Source organism: Mercenaria mercenaria, chromosome 4, assembly GCF_021730395.1.
Source record: "Mercenaria mercenaria strain notata chromosome 4, MADL_Memer_1, whole genome shotgun sequence".
Taxonomy (NCBI): domain Eukaryota; kingdom Metazoa; phylum Mollusca; class Bivalvia; order Venerida; family Veneridae; genus Mercenaria; species Mercenaria mercenaria.
Window position 1 is genome coordinate 69909581 of NC_069364.1, and position 20903 is coordinate 69930483.

The window sequence follows — 20903 nt, forward strand, 5'->3', positions numbered from 1 at the left end:
GCGGACAAACTGAATATAATTTGGTTAAAAACATTAAAATGCGTAAAATAAATAGATAAAATGTTTGCTTCAGTGTAAGATCGAGATATATAACACTCGTAAACACAATAATTTATATTTTCACTCGTGGCTGCGCCACTCGTTAAAATTTTGCATAATAGTGTTCACTCGGTGAAATATATTTCGATCCTACGCTGAAACAAACAAATATATTCTATGACTTTTCCTTGATACTCGTACTTATCTTTAATTTCATTAAATATTCAAGTGTAATTTACTTTTCTTTATCCTTTTTCCTACAAAATCTTAAAACAAGTATTATCATTATTTACTTAAAACTAACATTTGGTCAAACGAATTGTCTTTATTAAATTACTGAGACACCGTTAAATGTCGAACCACCGCTAAATGTCTCAGCTACCGTTAAATGCGGCAAGGTTGACGTAATATGTCGCAACCATCACTAAGTGTCGCAAAATCATCTGCCGCTATATGTCGCACCTTTACGACAGTCATACTTGTGCATTCTTGTATACTTTTTCGAGGGCAGCAGATATGCATGTTATACGAACAAGAGCTGTCTCCATAGGATGACACATGCCCCCGATGGCATTTTGAATGAATAGTTATGGCCGATGTTAGAGTTTAGGACCTTTGACCTACGGAGCTGGGTCTTGCGCGCGACACGTCGTCTTACTGTGTCACACATTCATGCGTAGTTATTTTAAAATCCATGCATGAATGACAAAGATATGGACCGGACACGCCCATCAATGCACTATCATGAAAAATGACCTTTAACGTCTAAGTGTGACCTTGACCTTTGAGCTACGGACCTGGGTCTTGCGCACGACACGTCGTCTTACTGTGGTACACATTCATGCCAAGTTATTTGAAAATCCATCCATGGATGACAAAGATATGGACCGGACACGCCCATCAATGCACTATCCTTTAACGTCTAAGTGTGACCTTGACCTTTGAGCTACGGACCTGGGTCTTGCGCGCGACACGTCATCTTACTGTGGTTCACATTCATGCCAAGTTATTTGAAAATCCATCCATGGATGACAAAGATATGGACCGGACTCGCCCATCAATGCACTATCCTTTAAAGTCTAAGTGTGACCTTGACCTTTGAGCTACGGACCTGGGTCTTGCGCACGACACGTCGTCTTACTGTGGTACACATTCATGCCAAGTTATTTGAAAATCCATCCATCGATGACAAAGATATGGACTGGACACGCCCATCAATGCACTATCCTTTAATGTCTAAGTGTGACCTTGACCTTTGAGCTACGGACCTGGGTCTTGCGCGCGATACGTCGTCTTACTGTGGTACACATTCATGCCAAGTTATTTGAAAATCCATCCATCGATGACAAAGATATGGACCGGACACGAAAATTGCGGACAGACTGACGGACCGACAGACGGGCAGACGGTTCAAAAAACTATATGCCTCCCTTCGGGGGCATAATAATTATATTTAAACTACTTGCTTGTACATATAGAAAAAAAGTGGGCCAAGATGGACCTAGATCGCTCGCCTGAGTTTCACAACTTGCTTGAACAGTTTTTAGGGACGCGCAAGAAAAATATCTGTGGACAGGAACATTTTCAAGGTGAAAAGTTTTCATTGAATAAGTACTGGTTTGTAATGACATCGTATCATAAACTGAGACTAAAAAACAATTTCAAATTACTAAAAGTAAAAAGAAAATATATATCACTGTGCCTGCTCGTGCCTGAAATAATGCACGGAGACGCACATAGGATCTTTCTCCGCTAATTACGCTGAGTAGTCGCCTTACGACCTTAACTGTAAAATTCCAAAGAAAGAAATGAAACCTTCCTCCAATTAACAGTAAATCATTCGTTTCCTGCTGCTGCACTTATACAAAACACATTACTTATATTTACATCAATTTGCGATTGATTGTCTTTCAACATATCGGAGTTCGATCCATCGGTGGCAAGGTCTTTTTATATCGTATACAGCATACATTTTCCTGTAACAAAATTAATATTGTAACACGACACGTGACAACACGAGAGGACATGCGACACAAAGTAGGCCAATGTGATCAATGTTATCCGTCGTTATGTGTTGCGATGTCATGAGTTATATTGTTGTCAACCCTCTATTCTCTTAGGTTGGCGCAATACACGCGATTCGACACGCGACAATACGACTCTTTGTTTCGCATGTTCGTGCATCGTGTCGCATTGCCGTATTTTCTTGTTGTATGTCGTATCCTATTGTCGTGTGTTTTAACGTTTGTCGTGCGCCGACAAAAAAGTGTTTACAACACAACAATGCGATACCACAACACTCATCATAATGCGACACGACGCTCGGAATTACTGTCGCAATAAAATCGTGTGTCGTGTCGAATTGTCGTGCTTCGTGTTTTGTGTTGACAGTGTACCTTTCTAGGTACACATACGGCGCGGATTGCTACGTCTAGCCACGGATAGAAACGTAGTAATCCGTATCGATCCGTACCTGAGCCATACGAATTGGTACGGATTGATACTGATTACTACTTTAAGATACGGCTCAGGTACGGATCGATAGGGCTTACTACGTTTCTATCCGTGGCTAGACGTAGCTATTCGCGCCGTAAGTGTGACTTGGGTATTAGTTAGTTTTATTCCTCATTTTGTTGTGCGACATTTAGAATTTGTGTTGCGACATATAAGGTTCGACAAATTCTTGCGACATTTAGCGTTAAAAGTGCGACATACAACAGCAGATGATTGTGCAACATTCAGCGGTGGTTGCGACATTTAACGGTGTTGCAACATTTAACGTTGCCAAAATGACAATCAGAAAAATACTGTTAACATGTATTCACGTTAAACTGTGTCCCAAATTATAGTCTAAAAGAATGGTTTGTCATTTCTGGCAAAATTCCAAAGTGGGAAAAGATACACTATTGATGAAAATTTCTGATCTTTTATTGAGCCTTATATCCACAAGATATGCTCAAAACTTAAAGAATTAGTGATACACTTATTTCTTCACTCCGCTTTGAATAAATGCCTTTTACAGCACTCCGCATTATCCCGGCGATGTATTAATCATAGACAATTCGTTGTTAGCTCCTGTGACTGTTGACAGCGTAAAAGGATTGTTAAAAATATATACACGACTAGAGATCCTATCACCAGCTTAAGCGGAATTACTCCATTATGATAGGTTGTTTATACTTTACTGTAGCATGCAATTTATGAACGTAAAATCTACGTTTTCTCCAATCGTTAAAGTACATGCAAAAACATGAGGTGGGAGAAAATAATTCAGGTATATCTTTTATATTCTATTTTCTGAAAACAATAAAGTCTGTACTTTTGTGTGTAAAATCAAAGGGTAAACCCAGATGAATGTAGGTCACTAACACGGTGATCATATGATGTTTAGTAATACTATACTACGACACTTTTATAAAGTATATACCTGTTTAAATGATTCGATTGCACAACAAATATTGTTTAGTTTGTAATAAATGTGGCCACACTGTAATAGTTAATTATACACGACAGCTATTTATAGCTCAGATAAGGTAATAGGGTAAACAACTGGAATGCATGATTTTACGTAATTACAAATATTTACTTTTAAACAGGCAAAGAATTCTTAGAGTTCTGTCACATTTTATTCCATTTTATTCCATTTATTGCTTCTTTTGTATTCCTTTGATGGATGACTTACCTCTATAATATAAACAGTTAAACACTACCTTCGCTCGCTTTGTAAAGATGATATCTTAACTCCTTAACTAAAGGTTGTAGACTTAGTTTCCTGTCATTTCAATGTCATACACTTTCTGTTGCAAGGGGCAGTACGTGAAGTGGTTGCACACTTGGTTCAAGCGAGCGAAATGGTTCCAAACTTACAAAATGGCGGAAATTTTCTGAAATCATCGCGTGTTCGCTTTTTATCGGGTAAATATGGGTATAGCACTATCCCGAAAACATGCAGAGCGAATTCTTCACAATTACTTGTTTTGTCTCGTTTAAGGGCCCCAAAACAGGCTAGTTTGATCATTAGAATGTAAAACACGGCAGGTAACGACGCAATTCAATTTTCAAAACATGGACATGACCATTTTATAACTTTAATAACTTCGAGAATTCGAAATCTACAACGCTGAAACGCACAACCAAGTGTGACGTAGACATAGAACTGATGCTGATGCATGCACATATCCATATAGTTCAAAATACCATAGAAGCCCACTTACCTGATATGGAAACAAGCGAACACGCGATGATTTCAGAAAATATCCGCCATTTTGTAAGTTTGCAACCATTTCGTTCGCTTGAACCAAGTGTGCAACCACTTCACGTCCTGTCCCTTGTATTGGGTACTTTGCTATTTACCTGTTTATCATGGAAAGTGATATAACCTGTATATGATGTATGACTTCACGAATTTTGAAAACCCTGTGGAACTGGGGATTTTTGCCATGACTTCTGAATACCCTCTTGCCCAACTTGAAATCCCTTAGCGCAAAAGTTTAGCATACTTCAAACTAGAAAAAGTAGGACCCATGTTATAATTACTATGTTTTCCATATAACAAAACGCGAGTACATCTCGGTAGCCTAGTGGAAGAAGGTCCGCTTCGAGTGCGGGAGGTCGTGGGTTTGATCTTCGGCCGCGTCATACCAAAGACATAAAAATAGTACTAGTAGCTTCCTCGCTTGACGCTCAGCATTTAGAGGGTAGTGCTAGGATCCGGTGTCAGTATAATGTGACTGGGTGGGGTATCATGTAACGTGTCTACGGCGTGATATTCCAGTGAGGCAGCACTATAAAGTTTGGCATTGTGCTCACTGCTACAAGCAGACAACGTCGTTTATATGACTGAATAATTGTTGAAAAAGACGTTAAACCCGAACACACACACACACACACACACACAAACACACACACACACATACACACGCGCGCGCACACACACACACACACACGCGCGCGCACAGAGAGGGGAGAGAGAGAGAGAGAGAGAGAGAGAGAGAGATCTACAACCGTAGTTATTCGTAGGTTTTCTTTTTACTTCTTACATATAAACGTAGTCAACTATTTATTAAATGAATCATATCAACATTTTAAGTTTTCTTAAACAAAAATTGTATAACATATTATGTTTAAGAAACAGATTTATGTATTACTGATTTCATATTTTAATATTTCTCCTTTTTTTTTTTCTTTAGGATTTACTCATTTCACCTGAGCAGCGGCATGATCGTTTTACAAAGATTGTTTTAGGTTAGAGGACCGGAATTATGCTTTATAACTGGCGATGAGAGATACGCCAAATTGAAGGCCTATCGTGGGTATGAACAATATGTCATTTCCAATGTCGGCAGCAACAAATTTTAGATGCAGAAACAAAAAGTAAATTTGAATTTCATTTAAATAAATGCGTGACTTGGACCTAGATGTAGCGATTGTTCTGCAACCACGAAGTTTAGAAGGAATTTTGAATGGTCATCTTGGTAAACTATTTTTCCAGACCGTTACGGTCAAACTAGATACTCTGATAGAAAATATCATAACATTGTATCAAGGTTGGCAGCCACTTTTTAATTGGCGGTAGATATTGACTTGAGAATTTTAAATCAAATAAAAATAAAGAAGTTATGCAATGATAATCAAGAAGATTGTCTACACTGCACCATACCGCCAAATAAGTCAAATAAGGATTTTCCCGTCAATGACGAAACCATCCCTCCGAGATGTGCAACATTTATTTATGATGGAAGTGTTTAGGTGCAAGTCAAATAGCTCAGATGGAGTAGGGTCAACAGTTAAAGCACCAAAGTTGTTGCTGACATTGTCAAGACATCTGCAGTTTGCCGAGGCCACGCTGTTTGATGTTGAAAAGGTAAACATATTTTGTAGACAAGTACATTTTATCATTGATTGTATGTTCTACATATAACCATGCATTCATTCTGCAAATAGAAAGTGCAACTCGACTTTATCTAAATACATACATATATTTGATGTTTCATTTTTTATTTACAGTCTATATTGAAAATGTGCCGTTTTATAAACACAGAGTGTATATTCTAAATCTAACCATGTTTTTAAAGCAGAAATAAAATATTTAGAAATCATGCATTCCAAAATATTCAAGTTAAATACAAAACCTGTTTTAAAAGATATGATGAGGTATAAGTTAACATGTATAGCGTAGTTCTTCAGTACATTTACAGTATGAATTAACTACAATATTGGAATTCTTTTTCAGGCTACACAACGCTAAATTTGCTTGTGCCTTTTGCAGACACAAAACCAACCTAAACCTCAATGGAGATTCCAGTTAGATCACCGGGACAAGATATCTTGATGGCTCAGAAGTTCTCAACCCATGTTGATCCCTATCCTATCTGTCAATCAACTGTGCTGTTACTACAGGAAAACAAACATCTCGTGAAAGAATTTAGTGCTTCAGTGCAGTCAGAAACATCGGAACACGGATATTTTCTGTCGTTGACAAAGGTTTCTTTTAGGAGACCCCACCGACTGTGTTTGTGATGAACGAGGGAAAAGGACAAACGGGAACATAGAACAATAGGTTTGAAGAAACGCATGTGAACGCATGTGAACAAGTTGTAGCGGATTGTTTCATAGCATCAAAATCGATTCACCTCACTGACTCTCCCTTCCTAGATTTTAATGAGGTAAGTAAAGTGATCTTCTATTCTTCTTTTTAACACTAATAATTATCTAAAGCTATATACTAAAATCTATAAGAAGATTCTTTGGAAACATAGAGTACAACCAAGCAAAAATTTAACAGATTCGGTTTGACTGTGTCTGTTCATGAGAGGTAATGGAAAGCACAACACCTTTCATGCCCCTTCTTAGCACCAGCTTATTTGGAATTCTATACACAGATATTGAATGGATTCCACAAGCCAAAAAAAAAAAAACAAGAAAATATAACAACACTGAAGCTGAAATCAAATACATATATTTAAATGCTTTATCAGACGTACAGGTAAACACAGTTTTGACAAATGGCTAACATCAACACCTGACTACTGCAAGTTATTAATTGTATTTTTTGAGGTAACAGGACGCAAAATTTGCATGGACCCTTTACAAAAACACACATCAACGCATATCTGTATAGAAATACATGTACAGCATCCAAAACAGCAGCCCCAGTCACAGATCGTACTGTTGCAAAATGACCACATAATTACAATCACACTGATCACTCCTGTAAAAGGTTGTCACATTACATTCCATACAGAGATCGGTTTTAGATTCATTACTGCATATTTAACATAGTGCTTTTAGTTTGTTATAGAATTAATAAAAATAATCGTAAATGTTTGTTGTTGTTTTTTCATGAAAATTTGACAAATAAAACATTTGTTGTCCAATTTACTTATCTTCAGGAGCCGTGATTTGTATCTTTATATCACAGCGTGATTAATACTTTCAGCATACCACGAAGTAAATAATTTTGAATGTATTGCCTACCCACTTAAGGAAATAATTTATATTGTCAAATTATAAAACATAAGCCTTCTCTCAAAGGTCATATTAACAGTTTCCTTATTTCTAAGCAGGTTCATAAGGATCACATAATTCTTGAGAAACACATGTTCGAGGTTTTCTAGAGCATTTTTGATCGCAGCAATTCATTATTTTAGTTCACCAGAACCATTTAATTAATATACAATATATATTGCTTTCATTTTTATAAAGCTGAAAGGTGAAATCATTATTTCAGTCGGTCAGTATAAAACGCTTTCAACAAAAAAATGAAAGAAAAAAGAAAAACGCTTTAAAGACCCTCAGCAAAAGGAATATTGAAACTAGAATGGAGTATCTTTCAGAATTGGAGTCCTGTCCTGTTTCAGAAGAAGGAGAAGAAGTAAAAGAAGGAGAAAAACAAACCTCTGCATGTAATCAAAAGGAGAAAATGTCGGAAGAAACTTTCCATCATGTCAAGAAAACACATATGCTTTTTCAACAAATAGTATTGTTATATTGCAGAAGAAAAGATATCAGCACCTCGATTAGTGGTAAATATTGTATGTAACATTGTGCACGGTTGGTAAAAAAAAACAAAGGACGGGATATGATAAGAACCAAAAAATGGCCCCCATTAAATATGCATGTAAAAAACACCATTTCATTGGTAATTAACTATATTTTTCAAAATCCACCAAGATATAACGACCAAACGTCGGTAATGAACAAAAAAATGATTGTTTATTACATCTATATAAGACTTGCGCTGTAAAGATATTTGAGCATTTAGAATGGGGGTACAGAAAACCATTTTGCAATATACTTTAGTTTATATTGCTGAACCCTATAAATTGTCTGTCGTCACAATACAGAGTGATCCAGCTTCTTGAAACAAATTTTCATTTTGTATTCTATGACAGAATTATCGTGCAAAAACAAAAGAGAAAACTCTTTAACGTAAGGACGACCGAAAACTTTCAAGAAATAAGATTTTTTTTTATTTAAACATCTACATAGGTTTATTCTCTAATTTTTATATCTGTTTCGTTTAGAAAATTTCTAAAACTAAAATTCGAAACTTTCATTTCATATGCATTACCATGGCAACATAGAAACAGTTTTGCATTGTTTTCTTTTTTTTTTTTATTATTATTTTTTTTTTTTTTTTTTTTTTTTTCATCTTTTTTTATTTATAATAATTTAGCGAGTTATTTCACATACTTGATGAAATAAAAACTTTTTATTTGCTTCTGTATCTCCTTACATATTTAGTTGCTTTTTTTTGTGTTTCATATACGGAATGTTCTTATTGTATGACATTCGTATAAAACAAAACCTTCGTCGGATAAATCAGGAGGCAGAACTTTGTCTTACAAGTTTCCATTTTCCATATTTTCGGTGATTTTTTATTTAAGTATGTAATGAAATATTTTCATCAAATAAGTTGAAAAAAACGACAATGTTCATAGTATTTGAATAAATAATATACTAGTTAAATATTATTAAATCCTTACCATATAACTAAAACGTATACCCGCAGAAACGACACCGGATCCGAATTAGATCGGTATAATAACTATGAAAGTATATTTATGTAGTTTATTCAATTTAATTTCTTGGATTAAATCAAAAACGTTTCCTTTGACACGAAACTATAATATCGGTATGAGAAGATTAGCGTATGTTAGATCATTACGGAAGGAGTGACATAAAAGGCACATGCAGTTTCCCGCCAAAATGCCCTTATATATGTAACGTAAAATGCTTCCGATTTCCTGCAACAGATTTTAGTTTATAGATGAAAGATGAAAGAAAATTATTTGATTTTACTCCATTATGTTATATTCCAATTACAATTGTTGCATTTAAAACAAATACTGCGTTTATATCAAAATCAGTTTACAAGACGACATGCGATATACCCAAGTAGTAACATTTTTATGCGCGCATAAAGACATTTGATTTTATTCTAATGGTATAAACACTGAATTCATTAGAGTTGTAGGTATAAATTGATTACAAAATAATAATACTAAAAGGTCATGGTTGCACAGTGAGAAACAGATGTACCGGCTTTCCTCTGGATTACCGTTTTTCCTTTTCTCGAATCTAACGGCAATTTTAGCTTTCTAGACAGATTCGAGACGAAACGGTTGCAGTGAAAAAGTTGCTCTGTACGCACGTGTAAGTCTAAGAACTATTTGCGCACGTGCGCGCGTATTAGCTAATAAGTGATCGCGATAGTAAGCTTTTAGTCACACGTAACGTTATTCTTATTACGTGTGCACGAAGTATCTAATACGTTATAACCAAACATCAATGTCCGAATCTGTTATACACTACGTCCAATAATTTACTCGGTCTACACCCTCATGAAATCATGCAGGCGCAAAGTGTCTTCCTATTGTTTACACTGCTGCTATATATTATATGAAAAATATACATTTTAAGAGCAATTTATTTCTAAACGTTACAAAATGCAAATTAAACTTCTCAAACGGAACAGGCTTATTTTGTTGTATGTATGGTTTTCCATATTTCCATATTTTCATGACGGCGGTCAGATGGTATCTCAGCTGTAATTTTCGTGGGTAAATTCCGTTGCGTAATAGTCTAGAATGCCGGAGACAAATATATAAAAGCCTATACGTACATAATTTAACTGTTTTGTTTTCAAGAGGATAGAAGACGATTGAATTGTGAGTCTCATTACGTTTCTTATTATGCTAGTTACTCTGTTGTGTCAATATATTTACGACTATAGGTAAAATAAGATTCTTATTCAATAAAATTATTATAAGCTCCTGCATGAATGTCCTTTTAGAAACCGTTATCATGTGTTTGAATCTGTACATTATATAAAATGATATTATATGTAAAACTCAAGTAAAGTACTGTTCTTTTTAGATTTATTACACGGATGAAACATGGATAATTATAATGACAATATTTCGATCATAAGTTTAAACAGTTCAAGGAAAGGACTGTTGGCAATGCCACAGGATGATCAGGTGAACTACCTGAATAGCATATTTGAGAATGCTCCACCAGACATTTGTTTTCTCCCCGGCGACGACAAGATGGCAAAACTGAATGTGATTCGCGGTTATAAACAATTCACAATCCCAAACGCAAAGGATACTGTCCTTTTATATGACACTAGTAGGATAACAATGAAAAAACCTAATGTGAGTTTTAATTCATTTGGGCCAATGCCTGGATTAGACTTTAATAAAATGGTGGTTCCGCAGGTTGAAGTCTTCACATTAAAACCGTGTCAACGCGTGGTAAAAGAATTTTCAATAGTTTCATGGACATTTGACTTTTTTGAAACTGCTCCTGTACAACCCGAAACACTCGTAGAAAGTATCATCATATTTGCTCAACAGTTGGCTAAGATTACGAGAATACCGGTTCTAATCGGCGGCGAAATGAGCATTGACCACAGGAAGCTCAATGAAATAGTCAAAAAAGTGTCCAAAGACAGCCAGGAAGAATTCCTTGCCTCAATACACCCAGAAATGTCAGAAAATGAGTACCTTCCGTCGATGACAAAAGCATCTTCCAGAAACCAGCGCCATCTGTTTATGATGAACGTGTACAGATGTGAGGCAAATGGGGCAAACGGGAGCGTAGAACAATCGGTTGGGGGAAACACATCGGACCAAGTTGTAGCGGATTGTTTCATAGCGTCGAAAACGCTTCACCTCACTGAGCCTACCTTCCTAGATTTTAATGAGGTAAGTCAGATAAGCTATTGTTTTAAATTATTATCATTATTTACCAGATTTTTATAGCGCTTTTTTCATTTTTAAAATAAACGTTCAAAAGCGCTAAATAATCATTCTATGTTTAAATATTGTGTAAAGCTGTATAATGCCAAAATGGTATTTAAAGCTTAAAAACGTACAGGTTAAAGTTTATACAAACATAATTTTGATAAATGATTTACACCAGCTTATGACTGTTGTAAGTTATACATTGTATTATTTCAGGTTACAGGACGCAAAATTCGCATGGAATCGTTGCAGAAATATAAGCCAACACAAAGTTCTATGGAAATACCTGTAAGACCTCCAAAGCATAATGGTGGTTAGAGAAACAAGTTGTTACAATCACACTGATTGTCACAGTTTCGAAATTGTCTTACATTCCATGTAGAGATTGTGTGTATGACTGTATATTCAGTAGATCAGACTGATTGTGCCCGTAGTTTATAATTTTAGAATTTATATGTGCCAAAACGTTCAAAAAGTCTAAGAAACAAAACTGTTTTAGTATGTTTTGATATTTATATTATGATCACTTGGTATTCATAATGTTTTCCACATGGATAGTATTTTTGTAAACTTGTCAATTCATTTATTTTTTTGTATTTTACTATGCTTCATGGGCCGTGGCATTTACATCTTGATACAACAACGTGACTCATACTTTCAGCAGATACAGATATTTAAAGGTGTAATAAATTATTTTGAGTGCAATAACAGCTCACTAAAGTAAATCATTATTTTATTTTGTCAATTTATAAAATGTCCAAATTCTCACAAAGTTCATTCATAGTTTTCTTAATTGTAAGTAGGCTCATCAGAAACGCATAAATCCTGAGAAACACGTTGGATTGCTGCAATTATTTATTTTACTCACCTAATATGTCGCAATGGAACAATGTGATAAATATGTAACACATATTGCTTTCATCTTTTTATAAAGTTTAAAGGAATATATCAATCGGACAATAAAACATTGCTAATAGTTGTTTCTATTTCCACTACATTGGTAGAGTTGTTGCTATGTTTCCTAAATTAGTAGCGTTTTGCTTTTTCCACTAAGTTAGTAGAGTTGTTGCTATTTCCACTCACTAAGTTAGTAGAGTTTTTGCTATTTCCACTCACTAAGTTAGTAGAGTTGTTACTATTTCCACTCGCTAAATTAGTACAGTTTTGCTATATCCGCTCGCTAAATTTGTACTGTTTGCTATTTCCACCCGCTATTTCAACTAAATTAGTAGAGCTGATGGGAAAAGCACACGAATCATGATTCTAATTCTAAATGTCATAACACTTGCAATGACTCTATTCAAAATTGTTATAAAATAGCGTTAGCGTTTTATAAATAAATACGTACATTAAAATCTGTTCTGTTTTTTTTAATCAATGGATTGAAACGAAATATTGCTTAAATCTCATATTTGCACTGGTAAAAGACAATGACAACAGTTTTCACATATTCTGTTAGAAATTTGTTTAAAAAACAAAAATACCAATTAAATAATGTTAGATCCCTATAGAAAATGTGCATTATGTTTCTTTTAATGACACTTTGTAATTACCTCCCAAAAAGTGGACTATTTCTTTTGATAGCGATATAATTCCTTGTTATACATTTGTATTAAGTAGATAAATATTGGCATATTTCAACAACCTGTAATAAAAGGCAAGTTTTGAAAATGATTGTAGCTACTGAATTCATAAATTTTCATTCTTTCTTGGTTGCGAAGCCGAGATAGACAAAGGGAGGTAATAATAATTAAATAAAATTGCATTTCATATGAATTTTGGCAAAATATGTACTTGTCAATGCAAATCAATCTCTGACAACTTAATACAAAAATGCTTATATTTATATTATTCTTAGGCAAAATATTTTAATTTAATTTATACCCATGCTAAAATTACGCTATCTTGGTTGGGCAAAATCAAATTTCAAAAAATACTTCCGGAGAGAATCTGACGTGCGAGTATACACAATATTTAAATGATCAGATGGCTAAGTTTTGAACAAATCCATTAGCTCAACCACCTTTAACTGTTATATCTACATTTTAAATGTGTCACCAAAAATATTCTTTGCATACTTTATTCTTCACAGAAGCATGTAAGATGTTATATTAATTGCTCTTGTCGACCGCTCTAATATCAACACAGTAAAATAAATATCTTTCATTCCTTTTTTTTCTGAAAACAATAATCTATAAATAGACTTAAAACCCAGGGAAAATCCATGTATATATAGGTTACTGATACGGCCACCATTCATTCGACAGAAATACGCCAGTACCAGTTTTTGCGCAACAAATATATCATTTTTCGAAAACATATGTCAGAAAATTAAAAACAATAGCATACATAATAGTTATTTTACGCTAGAAGATAAGATAAACAGCAAAGGTTAACAACTCGTACGAATGATAGAATGTAAACATGAAATACTATAAATCCCGCACGATAACTCAAACGATGACATGTCTAGTTTACCTGGTTAATTTCTTTTTTTCATTAAGAAAAATTGTGCATCTACTTCATGACTATTGTGATATAATACACTTTATATGATGTATTTGCTCTAATATTTGACCTCCCTCCTGTATCACTGATTTACCACATCCTTCCATAAATTCTTTTTCTTTTGAATAAAAGAGTACTTGTATACATGTATTTTGATTATTTTGTTGTGTCATGACTTATCGAATGTCACTCAAATGTAACAATTATGCCTCATATCTATTTCTGTTCAGCCTGTATGGGTTTCCATATTTTCGTGATATTAACAAAACGACGGTAAACCAGTTAAACTTTCCAACGGAAAATCCTATTACGTAATTGTCTAGAATGTTCCTGTCTGGTATAAATAATGCGCCATTACAGCCGACTACAGGCATAACTTGCTAAAGAAGCGCTGGTGCTAGGACCTAAGTTATATTCGTCTTGATTTCTTTAAGGGAGTGGACTCACATTTTAAAAATATCATTTGTGAGTATAATTTGTATTATTCATTGTATTTCTTAATTAAAGTTATATTAAATGCACTACATACACTCATATTGCAATACTATTTTGTACCTATTTATCAAATAAGAAAAAGATACATGTTTTAAATTTCCGGAAGTAGAATATTGCATTTATGTGAAATAAAAAGTGAAATTGTCCCTGAATTTATTATATTTATTTTTCAGTATTTACTCAACACCGAAGACATGGGCAACGACAATTTATCCATAATAAGTTTCAACAGCTCTAGGAGGGGACTGATGACGTTGTCGGATGGGCAGCGTCCATCGTATTTGCAGAGATTGTTTCAGAGTACAGAGCCGGACATATGTTTTCTGCCTGGCGATGATAAATATGCGAAACTGAATGCCATTCGTGGGTATGGACAATATACCATTCCCAATGCCGAGGATACTGTTCTGCTGTACGACAGCAACAGAGTTAAAATGATGGAGCCCAAGGCCAGCTTGAATTCCTTTGGACAATTACCAGGCTTAGACTTAAATCAAATGGTTGTTCCGCAAGTTGAGGTATCTACGTTACAACCCTACCAGCAAGTTGTGAAGGAGTTTTCGATGGTATCATGGAAGTACGATTTCTTCCAGACTGCTACCATCGAAGTTAAGACTCTTGTTGAGAGCATAATAACCTTTTCTCAGAGACTGGCAATCACTACAGGCAAACCCGTTTTAATCGGTGGTGAAATGAATATTGATTTTAGTATATTGAATCAAATAGTAAAAAAACTATCCAATGACAATCAAGAAGATTTTCTTTCTACCATGCAACCAGTGATGTGTGAACAAGGTTTTCTCCCATCCATGACAAAATCATCCCTCCGAGACATAAGGCATCTGTTCATGATGAAAGTGTTTAGGTGTAAGTCGAACAGTTCAAATGGAGTAGTGAAGACATGGGACGACAGGAAAAGCACCGAAGTTGTCGCGGACTGCTTTATAGCGTCCAAACATCTACAGCTGGCAGAGGCATCGCTATTAGATGTTGAGAAGGTAAGCATGTTTGCTACAGAAGAAATAATCTGTAAACACTTTCGTATATTCTGTATGTAGCCATGCAGTCTACGGATTTAATATGTTCACATTTATATACAGTTTCTGTTTGAAAGAGGTGTTATTTTTAAACACGAAGTGTTCATTCTAAATATAGCTATGTTTCTAAAAGCAGAAACGGAAATCCCAAAAATCAATTTCTCAGATTCAGTTTCAGTAAAGGATCTTTTCACAGATTTTGTTATAAATGGTAAGAAGCGACATCGTTAGCATGTAAAGACTAGTTCTGTGGTATAATAAAAGAAAATTGTAAATGTTTTTCAGGTTACAGGACGCCAAATTTGTATGCCCCTTTTACAGACACATAAGCCAACACAAACGTCGATGGAGATACCCGTTAGGCCTCCGAGGCATCATGGTGGTTAAGAAGACTACCGCTCTTTTTGGTCCCAATCCTACGTGACTGTCTTAAAGCCGTACTGCTTCTACAGCACAAACATCTCGTGAAGGAAGCTGAACAGTTTAGCGTTTATGTACTTTGGTTTTACAGATCGTTATTTGAAAATTGAATCATATATCTGGTAGAAGCTTAAATCCTGAAAAAAGTGCTGACATTAAATATAAGTCGAAAGCCAAAAGGTTGAAGAAAGAAAAATTGACTAAAGTACATTAACTGATTTATGACAAGATGTAAATTATGTTGAACGTTAACAGTGTATTGATTGAAAAGTATGCTCAAAATGGCATACGTACATACATGATAAAGTGCATATGGCTTTATATGAACTCCTTAAACTAATGATTGCAAACATGATCTTTATTAATGCTGTTTGTATATAATAACCTAGTTTTTGTGTTTTCCTTCATGTTTTTTCAAAATTAAGCTGTTGAAAAATCTTATCCTGCTCTGTAAACTATATGATTTGGTGACTGTTTTTAATCATGACTCAAAAGGCAACTAATTGTTTTAGAATAATACATTGAATAAAAATATTTTAATAAAAAAGATATTTGTTGTTGTTATGGAGACTTTCAGTTTGAAAATTTCTTTGGTGGTTCCAATACACCCGCTTTCACATCATTTTAAAATCCCATTTTGGCTAAGGTGCCAACTTTTTATGTTTTGACAGTCTGGGTGATATGCAGGCTCCATAAATTTGGATCCCGACTCCAAATTCTAATTTGTCTAGTTCTGCCTATTGTCTCCTAACAGGGATCCAAACGCCGCTTTTCGTAGAATTCCACTCCAGTTTATCATTCCATGTACCATGCAATATGAACACATCTGCAGATATCTCTTAATTGTATTTGATACCTCAAACGTAAGCAAGTAAATGTTGCGTTCAGTAGATGGCGAGGATTGTAGAACGTATTTCCACATAGAGATACATTCAGCCCAGACTAGCCTGCAACATTTGGAACCATCAGATGTTTAATACTTCATGGGTATTCCTCTCAGGACTTTCTAGAAATCTTAAAATAGCCTTCAATGTGTCAGATATTCATAGTCAATTAAGGCAGTATATCAAAAGTGAAATAATTCTGCATATTGTCAGCAATAACGGCCATATTACGTTTTAAACGCCAGATGCAATATTCTTAGCTCACCTGAGCCAAAAGCTCATGGTGAGCTTTTGTGACCGCTCAATGTCCGTCGTCCGTAGTCCGTCGTGCGGCGTTCGTCGTGCGTCCGTCAACAATTTCTACAAAAAATCTTATTTTTGAAAACCACTGAGCAGAATTACACCAAACTTCATAGGAATGATCCTTGGATACCCCCCCCCCCCCACCCCCCACATTAAAAATTATTGAAAGAATTGAATTCCAGGGCAGAACTCTGGTTGCCATGGCAACCGAAAGGAAAATCTTTAAAAATATTCTTGTCCAATACCGCAAGGCATAGAGTTTTGATATTTGACATGTGACATCATCTAATGGTTCTCTATGAAGATTGTTCAAATTGTGCCCCTGGGGTGAAAAGTGGCCCGCTCCGGGAGTCACAAGTTTTACATAGACTTATATAGGAAAAAACTTTAAAAATCTTCTTGTCTAAACTCACAAGACCTAGGCCTTTGATATTTGGTATGTAGCATTGCCTTGTTGTCCTCTACCAAAATTCTTCAAATTATAACCCTGGGGTGAAAAGAGGCCCAGCCCCGGGGTGTCTCAAGTTTTACATAGACTTATATAGGAAAAAAAATTAAAAATCTTCTCGCCTCAAACTGCAAGGCCTAGGCTTTTAATATTTGGTATGTTGCATTGCCTTGTGGTCCTCTGCCAAAATTGTTCAAATTATGCCCCTGGAGTGAAAAGAGGCCCTGTCCTGGTGGTTCGAAATTTAACATAGACTTGTATAGAGAAAAAAAATCATCTTGTCTGAAAGGTCAAGGCCTAGGCCTTTGATATTTGATCTGTAGCATTGCCTAGTGGATTTCTAACAAGATTGTTAAAATTATTCCCACTGGGTGAAAAGAGGCCCCGCCCTGGAGGTCACTTATTATATAAGTTGTATAGGAATAAATACTTAAAAATTATCAGATCATATTTCCAAGACTGTTTTATTATAACTACCTGATGACCACAAGAAATTAGGGGTCACTTGACAGTGACCTTGACCTACTGACCTACTTTCTTGATTTTTTAAGTTGCAGCCTTGAAATATGTATGACATGTACAGTTTTGCACACCGATCTTAAAACTGACTTTCAGTGACCATGAATGTGACCGACTTTCTAATATTACTCAGTTGAGCGATTCAGGGTCATCATGACCCTCTTGTTTAAAATGACATGATAATTTTGAGGACATTTTGTTTTGTTTGGTCTCCGGATGCACTGCCAATTCCGCATCCTTAATGTTGGAGTCAGTGTGACCCCTAAGTAAATATGGTCAGCCTGTGTTTTTTTAGTGACCACTCAATGTCCGTCGTCCATCGTCAGTCGTCCGTCGTGCGGCGTCGTCCGTGCGTCCGTAAACAATTTCTAAAAACATCTTCTCCTTAAAAACCACTGGGCAGAATTACATCAAACTTCATAAAAAATGATCCTTGGGTAGACCCCTTCCAAAGTTGTTCAAAGAATTGAATTCCAGGCAGAACTCTTGTTGCCATGGCAACCGAAAGGAAAAACTTAAAAAATCTTCTTATCCAAAACTGCAAGGCTTAGAGCCTTGGTATTTGGCATGTGATATCACCTAATGGTCCTCTATGAAGATTGTTCAAATTGTGCCCCTGGGGTGAAAAGAGGCCCTGCCCTGGAGGTCACAAGTTTTACGTAGACTTATATAGGAAAAAACTTTAAAAATATTCTTGTCTAAAACCAAAAGACCTAGGCCTTTGATATTTGGTATGTAGCATTGCCTCGTAGTCCTTTACCAAAAGTTTTCCAATTATAACCCTGGGGTGAAAAGAGGCTCTGCCCCGGGGGTCTCAAGTTTTATATAGACATATAGGAAAAAAGTTTAATAATTTTCTCGCCTGAAACTGGAAGGCCTAGGCTTTCGATATTTGGTATGTTGCATTGCCTTATGGTCCTCTACAAAAATTAGTAAATTTTGCCCCTGGGATAAATAGAGGCCCTGCCCTGAAGTCCCAAATTTAGCATAGAATTATATAAGAAAAAATACAAATTTTCTTGTCTTTAAGTTCAAGGCCTAGACCTTTGATTTTTGGTATGTAGCATTGCCTAGTAGATCTCTTACAAGATTGTTCAAATTATGCCCCTTAAGTGGAAAGAGGCCCCGCCCCAGGGGTCACTTGTTATATGAGTTTTATAGGAATACATACTTCAAAAATTATCAGATCATATTTCCTAGACTGTGTAATTATAATTACCTGATGACCCCAATCGATTAGGGGTCACTTGACTGTGACCTTGACCTACTGACCTACTTTCTTGTTTTTTTTAGATACAGCCGTGAAATTTGAATGACATGTACTATTTGCAAACCGAGCTTAAAATTGACTTTCAGTGACCATGAATGTGACCTACTGACCTGCTTTCTAATATTTTAGCATCAGTGTGCCATTTTAAACATATGGCTTGTATTACTTAGGTGAGCGATTCGGGTCATCATGACCCTCTTGTAATGATTTATGGTACTAAATATAGTGACATGGAAACAGGAGTCTACTTATTCAATGAAGAAATTTTTATGCTATAAAAATTATAATGTGGAACTGAAAATCCTAATAGTTTTAATCGGTTTGTAACAAACAAACAAAAGTCAGAATTTGACGGCATGTTTGATCGTTTATTATAAACGTCCTAGTTTTATTCACATTATATATTAGGCTACAAAAACGTTTATGACGTTAGTTTCCTTTCTTAAACCATAAATGATCCGTGGATTACAACAGTAACTATTTTCTTCATTTAAAAATTATGGATGTATCCCCCTCTATAATATTTAATCAAAGATCCTCTGTTCTACTGAAACATATCTGATACCTGTTTCTATGAATGAATAAGTAACTGGTGTCTTGTCGTCTCTGTCATAGGCATTTGACACATTTGTTTGGTCAATAATGATGCTATATATGATAAAAACATCAACAGACAGTCTATATATTGATCTTAGTCGACCGTGCTGCTTCGTTTCACGCCCTGTCATTTTTCAACCAAAAAGGATATGGTCAAATATCAGCATGCCAAAAATATCCATTGAATATATATCTTTCTGCTCCTGGGTAGATCATTAACATGCCGTCGTTCATTTCTGAGAAATAAGTTTGTAAAACATGACAGAATTTGACAACTGCGTTAGTCGTAAACGACTGTGGCTATGTAAATGTCACAAAAGATTCTACAAATAAAATACAGCCTTGTGCATGTTAGTTATAGTAAATACTTATAATTATACAGCTATGCTAACAAAAACAGATACAAACGTTCCGATTGTCATTATAGCAAATTCAAATTCCATTCGCAAGGCACAAGCCAGGTAAGAGAAGCTTTTGTAAATTATAAGTAGTTGTTATAACTTGCACGTATGTGGTTATATTGTATTTGTAGAAGCTTCTAAATGACTGTTTAGTCGTGGCATTCGCATTGCCATGATCGTTTACGACTAACGCTGTTGTCAAATTTTGTCATGTTTTACAAAAAAATTTCAGAAATGAATGACGATATGTAAAGGATCTACCCAGAAACTGACAGATATATTCAATGGATCTTGTTGGTAGACATGCGGATATTTGGTCATATCCTTTTTGGTTGAAAACTGATAGACGGTGAAACGAAGGTCGCCCTGAAATGCAGCGCTGCTAACTTAGATACCTTTATTCAACAGGTATATAGTAAATGAGTGCTGGATTTATATTTGGTACCGGGACTGTCCATTGATATTTTTGATCATGTTTAACATCATTACTGACCAAACAAATGTGCCGAATGCCGTTGGCCTCTGATGTCAAATCTCACATGTCAATAATTACTGATGGACGAAAAATAAATAATATTATGCTTTCGTCCGAATATCTTCATCACTTTTACTCTGCTAAATTTCTATATTGAATTGGTCGAACATTAAATTTGGACAGTACCACATATTATTCAAATGGGTATTCACTGAAAATTTACTTACCAAATAGCGACCAGTGCAGACAAAGATG

The 20903-nt window shown here is 35.4% G+C and overlaps 2 protein-coding genes across 2 annotated transcripts; both read left to right on the plus strand.

Annotated features, from left to right (window-relative positions):
- The first annotated feature begins 10069 nt into the window (after positions 1 to 10069).
- On the plus strand, positions 10070 to 13955 carry LOC123552067 (uncharacterized). The gene is made up of 3 exons (XM_045341456.2): positions 10070 to 10211; positions 10420 to 11252; positions 11508 to 13955. Exons 2-3 carry the CDS (start codon positions 10440 to 10442, stop codon positions 11607 to 11609), a joined length of 915 nt encoding a protein of 304 aa, XP_045197391.2. The 5' UTR covers positions 10070 to 10211; positions 10420 to 10439; the 3' UTR covers positions 11610 to 13955.
- Positions 13956 to 14106: 151 nt separating this feature from the next.
- LOC123552068 (uncharacterized) lies at positions 14107 to 16300 on the plus strand. The gene is made up of 3 exons (XM_045341458.2): positions 14107 to 14264; positions 14468 to 15292; positions 15617 to 16300. Exons 2-3 carry the CDS (start codon positions 14489 to 14491, stop codon positions 15716 to 15718), a joined length of 906 nt encoding a protein of 301 aa, XP_045197393.1. The 5' UTR covers positions 14107 to 14264; positions 14468 to 14488; the 3' UTR covers positions 15719 to 16300.
- Positions 16301 to 20903: the final 4603 nt, after the last annotated feature.

Excerpts from the sequence above, each read along its gene's own strand:
- LOC123552067 (XM_045341456.2), top strand. The coding sequence starts at position 10,440 with ATGGATAATTATAATGACAATATTTCGATCATAAGTTTAAACAGTTCA. Across the intron at positions 11,253-11,507 it reads CCTTCCTAGATTTTAATGAG|GTTACAGGACGCAAAATTCG; the intron begins GTAAGTCAGATA and ends GTATTATTTCAG.
- LOC123552068 (XM_045341458.2), top strand. The coding sequence starts at position 14,489 with ATGGGCAACGACAATTTATCCATAATAAGTTTCAACAGCTCTAGGAGG. Across the intron at positions 15,293-15,616 it reads CGCTATTAGATGTTGAGAAG|GTTACAGGACGCCAAATTTG; the intron begins GTAAGCATGTTT and ends AATGTTTTTCAG.